The sequence below is a fragment of the Staurois parvus genome, unplaced genomic scaffold (genome assembly GCF_062004578.1).
Source record: "Staurois parvus isolate SC_StPar_1 unplaced genomic scaffold, SC_StPar_1.0 ptg000561l, whole genome shotgun sequence".
Classification (NCBI taxonomy): domain Eukaryota; kingdom Metazoa; phylum Chordata; class Amphibia; order Anura; family Ranidae; genus Staurois; species Staurois parvus.
In genome coordinates, this window is record NW_028318357.1 from 522,400 (window position 1) to 534,787 (window position 12,388).

Sequence of the window (12,388 nt, forward strand, 5' to 3'; positions counted from 1 at the left end):
ACTAGAACATGAGCGAGCCGTATACATTCTAGCAATTCATCCCGGGTATACTCCTTCAGAGTTTGATAAGCATACTCCCTGTCATCAAACACTAGCAGATATAAATACTCAACCTCCTCAAGATCCATCCTTCCCATCAACAAGCCAAGATGGCTTCCCTGTGCAGCCACTTCTGGTCAGGATTGGCCTTGGTGTAATGTCAGGGCTCCCAGGTATGACCAGAGGTGTGTGACTGAAGCAGGGAAACGCAGACCTCAGATATGTTATAAACAATATAATTTATTAACACTAACAGTACAAACATAAACGCAGTGCAATACTAAAACATAATACGGTGCAAACAAACCAAACCAAACCACCCACAGATAACAGTATATACAAGCAAGCGTCGTCAGGCAGGCCGGGTCAATATCAATTGGGCAGGTAGGTACAGGGGGAACAAGCGGAGAATGGTCGGGGTCACAGGCCAGGTTCAGCAGGTAGCAAGCAGCATAGTACAGAGGGTCAGGCAGAGGGATGGTCCGGGTCACAAGCCAGGGATCAGAACAGGTAGCAAGCAGCGTAGTACAGAGGGTCAGACAGAGGGATGGTCAGGGTCACAAGCCAGGATCAGAGCAGGAGAAGTCAGCAAAGGAACAGAAACAGGATGCAGGACAGATACAGGGCCCAGGACAAACACAACACCAAGGCAGAGTCTGCAAGTCTGGCCATCCCTTAAATACCCCAGCATCATCAGTTCCAGGTGTTAGCTGGCTGAAAGGTTGAGTCTCTGATTGCTGGGAGCACCCGCTGGCCAGCCCTGGTACTGCAGATCAAAAGGCAGGTGAGTCCCACCATTGCTGGCCAGTCCATTCCTAACAGCAGGCCAGAGTACTTGGTGTCATTCTGGACTCCAACCTATCCTTCCAGCCCCAAGTCCAATCTTTAACAAACTCGTGCAGACTCCACCTCCGCAACATCGCCAAAATCCGCACGTTCCTAACCCCAGAAACCACTAAACAGCTCATCCACTCCCTCATCATATCACGACTCGACTACTGCAACTCCCTCCTCACTGGCCTGCCTCGCCGCTGGCTATCCCCGCTTCAGTCGATCCTGAATACGGCTGCCAGACTCATTCACCTTTCCAACCGCTCCATTTCCGCCACCCCCCTCTGCCAATCCCTCCACTGGCTTCCGATTGCGCAACGGATCAAATTTAAAATCCTAACACTGACGTACAAAGCTGTCCACCATACTGCCCCGAACTACATCACTGACCTGATATCCAAGTACCGCCCAACACGCACACTCCGCTCCTCACAAGACCTCCTTCTCTCTAGTTCCCTGGTCTCCTCCTCCCATGCCCGCCTCCAGGACTTCTCCAGGGTGTCACCCATCCTCTGGAACTCCCTGCCTCAACCCATCAGATTATCACCTACTCTCCTCTCCTTTAGGCGTACCCTGAAAACCCATCTCTTCAGGGAAGCCTACCTCACCCCCTGCTAACTTGCCGACCTCCTCCACTCTTCCTACCACTCCATCCCCCACAGCTATCTCCTCCTGTACCACTATCCCATCCCTTCTAGATTGTAAGCTCGAAAGAGCAGGGCCCTCGATCCCCTCATGTTTTGCATTGTATTGGTATTGTTCTGTCACATGTTCTGTCCCCCTTTGTAATGTACAGCGCTGAGTGAACTATTGGCGCTTTATAAATACTGTATAATAATAATAATAATAATATTTATTGCATAGTCTGCTTGAAAGGGTATATACCAGTGTGCAGAGGGTCCTCAGAATTTCCCCATAAGCCTTTTCCCATGCAGTCCTCCTGACTTTGGACTCTCCCGGACCCAGCCTTCCCCCTTTTTATATGTACCATAAGAAAAATGGCAGGACCTAGAAAAAGCCCGGGAACACAGCAAACCCGTGTTACTCTTTCCCACCTAAGGAAGGAAGCTGCATAACTAACACTGATAGTAGGCACCTGCCTACAACAATAGAGACATCACCAATTCTCATTCCAAATCTCCAGAAACTAGCAGTCATAGGCGCAGTACCTTAGATCTCACACTGCAGATATACACATACAAGGAAATGCACTGATATTTTTAATGCAGAATTCAAGCATGTTTGTTATTTTCCCTATAAAACAGCAAATCTTCACTTTTTCAGTTCAAGTGCACTTTATTCAAGGGAAACACATAAAACATTTCCTATTAAGGAACACGTTTGTTTTTACTAAATTGATACTAGAAAACTGTAGAGAATGATAGAGTACAACAGATCTGTGTTGTGAAATTTCTGTCTGAAAAATACTTCTGCGTACTTATGAATATATTAATATATGCATCTACAAGTGATAAATGCCATGAAGGAATGTGTAAACAGATGAAACCATTGAAATGCACATAATCTGCATTTTATGACAGCATGCTCTGTGTGCTAAGCTAGATCAAAGCATTACATATGAACCATCTGATTCTCTAAGATAAAATCTACAACTAAAATGATATTTATGTAATTCCAAATATGCCTGGATTTCTTCCTTAATAGTTCAAGCTATATAAAAGTTAAATATCAAATTTCCTGAATATCAATAAGATTACCGTATATAAAAAAAGACATAAGTAACAGCCATTTTTGCTGTTTTTTTTCATGATTTAGCTTTTATTAGTAAAAAGTAATGATTGCTCAGAAACATTTACACTTAGTGGCTGCAGTTATCTTTTAAAGCATTACCATGTAGTGCCTAATAGTAATGATATCAGAGCTTGTAAAACAGGTTTAAAATTAATGTGCAAAAATGAACCTTCCAATAACTTCACAGTGCCATCTGCTGCTCCCCCACTCATTCAGGGGTGAGGTAGCATCTGTAAAAATGTAAATGCTGACTTACTGTTAACACAGCATAAATAATAAAAAAAATCCTTTATCCCTCATCAAAGGGGATGGGGAGTATTGATCATCCTCTACCTACTGCAAGGCAAGGGCAATTGTGCCCTCCATCTGTGAGGTTATAATAATGCCCAGATGTGACATCTTTCAGCCTTGATCCTCCATCTCTGCTGCCAACAGGGGTGAAAGCGATTCTAAGAGAATGCTTTAGCCTTGCTTTCTTATTGGTTGAAAAGACTGATCTTTAAGTCAATAAGGAGAAAGCTCCACATATTTAAAGCGGTACTAAACCCCAAACCTAAAAATGTATTATATTGCAGCTCACCAATCATTAGATCACTGCATTAGTTTTCTTTTTTAGGCTTTTTCCCCCCTCTGTTTTCACCCGATGAACTAGTAACACACTTCCTGTATTAGAGTGCCCCCACTCTGCATGATGGAGCACAGGAGGCAACTTTAGACAGCAGCATTTTCAGTCTGGGGGAAGGGGATGGGAGTGTTAAGCTTGCCATACAGTGATCAAAGTTTAGCCAGCTCAGCAGGAACCGGCTGAATTACAGTCCATATATGGATAGGGAGTTGTACAGAAGTCGATCTACCACCCTGTCCGATTTTCCCCACTCAATCAGCTCTGCCCGTTATCAGTGTATCAGCTATCAGTGTACTCTGATGATGGGGAAGTCTTCCTGCCATCAGAATACAATAGCTCAGTGAAGAGGATTTCCCCCATCCACATTGAGTATTTGAATGGGGTAATCAAGTCATTTTTTTCTCATTCAACACTCCTCATTGAACAACAACAAAAAAAGACTCATCTATGGGCTGCCTAAGATGTACTAGCAGATTTAGATACACTAACAAAGTGAAGCCAAACTCCAGCTCACACTGCAGTTAGACAAGCAGTTAAATCATCAGTTTTGTCCCTTTTGAGATAAAGGTTTTATACAAATAAATAAAAGTTGACCATTGAAAGTGCCCATGGTTTGTCTCTTCTAACTGCCACATCTGCAGGCCAGCTCTGTCAAATAACAACCGACTTACTGGCCAAATCACCAGGTGAAATTAAAGAATAGAAAGCCTAAAAAAGAAAATGAATGTAGCCATTGCATCTAAGAATTGGTAAGCTGCTTTTGGGTTTAATAACACTTTAATATGAAGCTCTGTCAAATTACAATTGTTAAAATTATGTTCAAAATATATTAAAAATTTGTTTCAAAATTAACATGTATTTCATTTGATCGAAATCAAAATGTGTGTTTTGCTTCCTTTTTATTAAACAAAAAAATGGTGCAAAACTGATTTAAAGTGGACCTTAACTTGAAAGTGAATGTACCGCTATTTGTCCTCTCTAACCTCAGCCCTACCAATTTTTTTTTTTTTTTTTACAGGGAGTGAGTTCTTTTTGACAGATACCCAAAACCACTTCCTCAATTCTTGACTAGGCGAGAATGACATGCGCTTAGGCAGGCCCCCTGTCTGCAGCCTCTTGGAACATATCATACATCCCAGGATGTTGCAGGACCAGTCCGTCAGCATCACGCAATCTCGCGCATGCATAGTGGGGAGCCAGTTGTGATTCCTCAAGAAGTCACACCCAGCTCCCACATCCAAGAAGGCAGCACCAAGACCCACAGTGGTGAGAAGAACTGGTTGCGGTGAGACTGGACTGGACTCCAGGCACTGGTACATACCTGGTTTTTAAAGTCAGCAGCTACAATAGTAACTGCTGCCTTATTTGGTACTTTAAGACTGAAAACGCACCTGACTAGAATCTATAGAAAATAAATGTCTGATTGGAATATATACATGAATGGCTTGTTGGCATACTGAAATATAAAGTGAAATATAAAAGGTGCAGCGCTAAAGTAATGAATGAATCAAATATACTTCTAAAACATGTGCATATATAGATAAATAAATAATAAGGTGAATATAAGCGGCAATAAAACGAATAACAGCAATATTAAAAGGCAGACACAGTGAGGCGCTCCGATCAGCGCCACCAGTCTAAAGTGCGAGAGTTCATGATTTATTAATATAGCAATAACTAATAATATACTGATAACTGTGGTGATGGTATCCATGACACTGAGTGGTCAGCGTTAGGTGATATAAAATAGAATAGTGACTGATAGTGAACATATAGCAAATGACACTATTGCGACAAACAACAGTTATAAAAAAGTCCAGAAAATAAATCCGTGAACAGGCGACATCCAGTGCTGGTGAATCCGTGAAAAGTATTCTTTTTATATGCACTCACCAGAAGCACATATAAAATGCGCATGAACAGCTGGTTTCTTCCTCAGGTAAGTCAAGCAGCAAACCCATCAGTCATAGGACCATGAAGGCCAGGATGATCTTAGATAGTGTGGCAGTGCTGTGTCCTGCCACGGTCAAAATAAAGCTGAAAACCCTGGATTCTCAACCAGGCAGGTTGAGGGGCTCCAGAGAGTTGATGTATTGCAGAGGAATTTGACTTTTCGGTTTCCTCATTTATTCATGAAGTTTGTTTTGGGATCTGGAGCCTGGACATTTCAAAGAGATCTGGGAGGGATGAAATCTCCAATCCGGGGTCCGTGTTTTGAGAACCCCCAGCACACTGATTGCACAGGTGTGTGCAGGCCTTTTTATAGAGTCCTAACCATAGTTCTGGGCTCCACCCAGGCAGACAGGAGGTATCTACCTTGGAGTCAGGTGGGCTTTCACCAAGGAGAGGTGAAAGCCAGACTAGCTGTGTGCTAGTGCCATATTTTGGGAAGAGTCTGCAGGAGGCAGAGTTAAAACTGCATACAAGCCAGGAGGCTGAATATTGTTTGAAGTGGTTTGATGTTGGATACCCCTGCGTGGGAAGCATTTTTGTTTATGGAACTTTTCCTTTAAATAAAATTGGGCAAAAAGGCCCTTAAAAAGAAGCGAGTTGCTGTGTGCTTTAACAAGAAGAGCTCTACCATTTGAAGCGAGTTCCCACAATAGGGATGATGACACCAAGCAGCATGCAAACCGCAACGAGAAGTCCTGAGGAGTTAGCTCACAAAAGAGCCAGAGAAACTCGGCTAATAGTGTAGTACTTTATTAAAAAGTACAGAGTATCCACGTGGAGAGTACAAACAGTATAAAACAACTCACTAAGATGGCCGCCAGACCTTCGTGCGGCCCTGATGGCGTGACGTCAATGCGCAGGCTCCTTCCCTAATGCGTTTTGTGCGTACGAAAACAGCACTGGATGTCATCTGTTCGCTGTTCATGCACATTTTATATGTGCTTCTGGTGAGTGCATATAAAGGAATACTTTTCACGGATTCACCAGCACTGGATGTCACTTGTTCATGGATTTCTTTTCTGGACTTTTTTATAACTGTTGTTTGTCGCAATTGTGTCATTTGATATATGTTCACTATCAGTCACTATTCATTTTATACCACCCAACGCTGACCACTTAGTGTCACGAATACCATCACCACAGTTATCAGAATATTGGTTATTCCTATATTAATAACTTATGAACTCTCGCACTTTAGACTGGTAGCGCCTCACTGTGTCTGCCTTTTAACATTGCTGCTATTCGTTCTATTGCTGCTTATATTCACCTTATTATTTATTTATATATATATGCACGTTTTAGAAGTATATTTGATTAATTCATTACTTTAGCGCTGCACCTTTTATATTTCATTCACTAGTGAGGACACCAGGGGCGGTCCTTTAGTGCCAGCAGTTTATACCTTTCTACACACCCATAGCGCTCCCTGACATTCCATATACATATGAAAATATAAAGTACCGTATTTTCCGGCGTATAAGACAACTTTTTACACCTTGAAAATCCTCTCAAAAGTCAGGGGTCGTCTTATACGCCGGTATACGGCATACTGACACTTTTTAGGGGGGCGGCGGCGGCGGCACCGCCCCCCCCTTCCAATGGAAGGGACACTAAGTACAGGGGTGGGCAGGGGCTGCTGTTTCTTACCTGGCTCCGGTCCCGCGACGATCCGGTCCAGGAAGCGCGGCTGCTCCTTCAGTTCGGCCACTGGATGTTCGCGCAGCTGCTCGGCTCTGCCTCCTCATCTGTGATTGGCCGCCAGAACTGTAGCTCAGGAAAGGCACACAGGTGGCCAATCACCGACGAGGGGGCGGAGCCGAGCGGCCCCGCGAAAATCGAGTGAAGGAGCGGCCGGTAAGTGTTCCGTGTAGAGGTGCTGCTGCAACCACATATGCTGGCTGCAGTAGCACCATACTAGAACGGAGGTCAGCAAGTGTAATTGGTGTCAGTGGGAGGAATAGTGCCCCATCATTGGTGTCACTGATACCAATGATGGAGCACTATTCCTCCCACTGACACCAACGATGGGGCACTATTCCTCCCCCCCCCCCCCACTGACACCAATGATGAGGCACTATTCCACCCCGCACTGACACCAATGTTGGGACACTATTCCTCCCACTGACACCAATGTTGGGACACTATTCCTCCCACTGACACCAATGATGGGGCACTATTCCCCCCACTGATACTAATGATGGGGCACTATTCCTCCCACTGACACCAATGATGGGGCACTATTCCTGCCACTGATACCAATGATGGGGCACGATTCCCCCCACTGACACCAAAGATGGGGCACTATTCCTTCCACTGATACTAATGATGGGGCACTATTCCTCTCACTGACACTAATGATGGGGTACTATTCCTGCCACTGATACCAATGATGGGGCACGATTCCTCTCACTGACACCAGTGATGGAGTGCTATTCCTCCCACTGACACCAATGATGGGGTGCTATTCCTCCCACTGACACCAATGATGGGGTACTATTCCTGCCACTGATACCAATGATGGGGCACGATTCCTCTCACTGACACCAGTGATGGAGTGCTATTCCTCCCACTGACACCAATGATGGGGTGCTATTCCTCCCACTGACACCAATGATGGGGCACGATTCGTCGCTCTGACACCAATGATGGGGCACTATTCCTTCCACTAATACCAATGATGAGGCACTATTCCTCCCACTGACACCAATGATGGGGCACTATTCCTTCCACTAATACCAATGATGAGGCACTATTCTTCCCACTGACACCAATGATGGGGTGCTATTCCTCTCACTGACACCAATGATGGGGCACGATTCGTCGCACTGACACCAATGATGGGGCACGATTCGTCGCTCTGACACCAATGATGGGGCACTATTCCTCCCACTAATACCAATGATGGGGCACTATTCCTCCCACTGATACCAATGATGGGGCACTATTCCTCCCACTGATACCAATGATGGGGCACTATTCCTCCCACTGATACCAATGATGGGGCACTATTCCTCCCACTGATACCAATGATGGGGCACTATTCCTCCCACTGATACTAATGATGGGGCACTATTCCTCCCACTGGTGTGCATTGCTAGAGGTGTAGTCTTATACGGCGAGTATAGCCCAAACACTACATTTTAGCAGGAAAAGTAGGGGGTCGTCTTATACGCCCAGTCGTCTTATACGCCGGAAAATACAGTACTTAGAAATTAAAAACACTGACTGTGTTGATAGGGGAACCAAGCGTTTTTTTTCCTTCAATCTGTGGTGGAAGGAAAGAAAATGGAGTCATCTATGGACTGCTTAAGAATGTAAACAGTAGCCAAAAAAAGGCTCTTGGGAGGGGTAGTAGGAGGTAATTATAGAAATTGGCAGTGCCACCTTAATAGCACCATGGGCCCCAGGACAAAGTAATGCCCCTACCAGGGAGGTGGTGACCTGAACTGCGCTACGCGCACCACAGCCAAAGGTGGGTGTGGCTAAATTACACTACATATTGCGCATGGCTTTTTAGTTTTATTAGAAACAACAAATAAACATATTAAATTCTCCCCCTGTACACACTTTCCTTCACACACAGCCCCTGTATACACTAACCCCCTTTATACACTGACCCTCTTTTCCCTTGTACACACTGCTCCCACTCCTTTTTTACACTATCCCCCTCCCTTTACACACTACCCCCCTGTCATAAATGCATTTCCCAATTTATCAGTGGCCTGTATATACAATATATGTCTGTAAATAGTATGGGATACAGAAGTGCACATTATGGGGGGGGGGGGAGGCAGGAGGGCACAGTACAGGGGGGACAGGGGGATCAGGATCCTGAGATCCCAGCATGCCTTGTCACCAACTTGCAACAGTAGAGGAATCAGAGATCCCAGAAAGCCTTTTGACTGGTCTCTGGAGCCAGCATCCTTCAGGCGTCTATGGTTACACAGTCCCATGTATTTAAGAGCCATCCTGCAGTTGGTCAGATCAAGTCTCCTGGTCCCTTAGCACCACTCAACACTCACCAGTCCTTTAGACTGTGCTGCAGAGCCCATCATCCCAAGTCACCGACCACACCAGATCCGCTTTACTCCATTCACTAGACTTGGAGGATTTACTACCCACAGTACGCTGTGAAGTGTCAAGGCCACTGGTAGCTGCTGGTAGCCATAGAACCTGGAAAAGTGAGGGTTGACCAATACAGTTGCTCACATGACCTCTTTGGCTGTAAATTATTAGTGCTGTGATTTTTGGTGTTTAGAAGCAGTAGTAAAATGCTCTGCCTCGGGGGTTCTTCCTCAGCCCCTGTGCTTGGGGGGGCAGTTAGAGGAAAGGCAGTGCGCATGTTGGTCTGTGCATTAAGAAGGCCCTGGAAAGGTGCATGCCCTTGATTTGGATCCCAGGAAGGCACAAATATATAAAACATAATTATGTGTAGAAAAAAGGACCACAGAACCAGTTATGTAGCTAAACTGGTGCTACATTGAGGCCTACTGCTTGATATAGCCTTTAGAATCTGCAACACTGTAATTTAATTCTTCAAATACTTACAATTTTATTTCTTTGTACAGGTTTAATAGATTACAATTTCCATTGCTTTCGTAAAGCTATTCAAGAAGTCTTTGAGGTGAGAGTGAAAGTGTTAAGATCTCGCAAACACTTGAGTCAAATAAGAAAAAGCAGAATTACTCCCAATGGTACCTCAAGAGTTCCAGTCTAAGAATGAGGACAAGCCAAATGCTGCTATGAAGTCAGGAAACCACCTTTGGGACAAATGCAAATAGGACATTTCTTTGACAATTGAAATCATTATTTATGTGTTTCCTCTAATTTTACACAAGGGATAGGTTGCTGGATAAAAATCTACCACAAAGTTGTTCTTGTGCAACTCCAACTATTTTTCTTTGGTTCCAGAAATCATTGGAGAAGGATTAGAAGTTTTGTAAGGTTATTCTTGCGGCCACTGCTAAGATTTCTTATTGCTTCCTTTCAAACTGACAAAGCAGGAACTGATTGCAAATCCTCACAATGGGAACGCAAATAGTAGTCAAACCTGACAATGGTTTTACATTTGTTTGCCATGCTCTTCTGGTTCCTGTTGCCCAATACCGCTTTTTTATATCTCCATCAGTTATCAGATTAAGAGAAAGCCAGGAACCAAGAGTATCTAGACATGCTTGGTGTGTTTCTTTAAAGTATAACTAAACCCTCCTATCTTTTTCAGCCAAGGAAGCTGCCATGTTGGCCTCTGTTTGATCTGCAACTGTCATGATAATGCACATGTGATCAGTTATGACACCAGCCATTTGATGGTTTGACAGTTGGGTTGAGAGCACAAGCAAATATGACAGTAACATTCCCGGTACGTACCGTGAATGTAACTGTGCTTTAAAACTATTAAATTGGTGGGTTTAGTTCCAGTTTAAATTTACAGAATGGGGACAAAAAAAAAACAAAAAAACCCACTAACCTCACCCTCTTCATTAAACCCCATGAAACTACTTGACCAGCAACCTAGTTGAATAGTGACAATCTGCACTGTATTATCTTAGAATATAGAACTGTAAGAGTTAATCAGTACATAAACTGAGAGAACGACTCTGTGACACAATGAAAACTCTTCTGTCATGGTTAGGCATGTTTGAAGACATACAAATGTACTTTTTAATATAGCAGTGCAATGTGCAGTAGTCCATAGCAACCAATCACATTTCAAATGAGACATGATATTTGCTATGGGATACATAATTTTGCCGATGTTTTAATCATGCTGCTAGTTTATCAGTACATCCGAAATGTATGCAGTAAGCTTAATACTAACCAAAAGCACAGTTAACGCCCCAGTTCTCAAACACTATTTTACTGATATAACCATTATTTTGTAGGTTTTTTGATTTTTATATTGTAAATGTATTTTTGCACAGAAGAGGTATGAAGATGCACTTTTTATACTACTTATGCAACCGAAGCGTGTGTTCATTCTTCCACTTATGATGCAGAATCTAATAGGAAAGTAAATAATTAATTAAATCTTTGCTAACAGAACTGAATTAATCAAAATAATTTTGCTAGGAGATTATTTATGAGGACACTAAATGTTTACCACAATATTTAAAGGGACTCTTTCATAATAAAAACCATACCATGACCTTTGATATTGCATACATTTTGAAATTTGGTGGATCATAGCATGATATTTGATTAAATGAATGATGCATTTTCTAAATGATTTCCACTTCAGGAAGTTTTCAGCCTTATATTTATTATACTATTCCCTATGTGAATGTGCAGAATGTGTGGAGGGAAGAGGGGAAGTTAAAGATGATTTTCACCAAAAAAGTTTCATTTTGTTTTGGTGGAAAGTGCTAGGCACAACCTATGAGTAGCTTGTACCTACAACTGCAGTTGTTTTGTGAAGTTTCAGATTCTTCAAGAATTTCTACGTCTCTAAACACTGTTTTCAGTGATGTTGTCAAGACTTCCCAGTGACGTCAGTAAAGCCAGCACAGACTGTGTAGAAACCAAAGAGTTAAGAGTTGAAGATTGTTAGAGGAACCTAATGCTGTCTGATCTTTCCATCAATGGACCTGAGTCATAAGCTTTGATACTTGATACTACAAGCAAAAGTAACATACCGAGCAATGTTATATGTAATATTATCAGTGGCTTCTTAGAAGAGGAAAGTCATTAACATTTGGAGTTTCTCAAAGCTTTTTCACTGGATGATTAAGCAAAATAAAGCTGTAAAAAAATATGTGGGCTGGTATCCCCATTTTGGAGGCTGGCTAGCAAGATCCATGCCAGTCCATACACAGTTGAGTGGAGAGGGGAACACCCCTAGGATTGGGTACCAGAGGCTTATGTACAATGCACCTGTCCTCATAATAAAAATGTACTGCCCTTGAAAATTATAGGCAAAAGTAGGATAATGTTTGAAATGACAGCAGTTCTATACATTTTAGACAGTATGATTTTTTAATAGCGGGATCCTAGATAACATCCATGCCCCCTGCACTTGTTTTCAAATTATATATTAAAATAAATGAAACTGGGATTGGCAGGATAGGTATGAGTTGACTTGTTTTCCTCTCTCATTAATTTCTTCCCAAAACTAAATTTACACTCCTGGAGGCCTTCTATAAGTATATTTTAAAAGCCCTGCAAGTAAATATTCAAGCCCACATCCTCTGG

The 12,388-nt window shown here is 43.0% G+C and overlaps 1 protein-coding gene across 1 annotated transcript in view; it reads left to right on the plus strand.

Annotated features, from left to right (window-relative positions):
* The window catches only part of RRAGD (Ras related GTP binding D), a 67,733-nt gene extending 56,296 nt beyond the window's left edge, over positions 1–11,437 (plus strand). Inside the window, exon 7 of the mRNA XM_089691297.1 lies at positions 9,769–11,437. Within this exon, the coding sequence (XP_089547423.1) occupies positions 9,769–9,917 (149 nt within the window). The 3' untranslated portion in view covers positions 9,918–11,437. The remainder of the gene's footprint in view (positions 1–9,768) is intronic.
* The last annotated feature ends 951 nt before the right edge of the window (positions 11,438–12,388 follow it).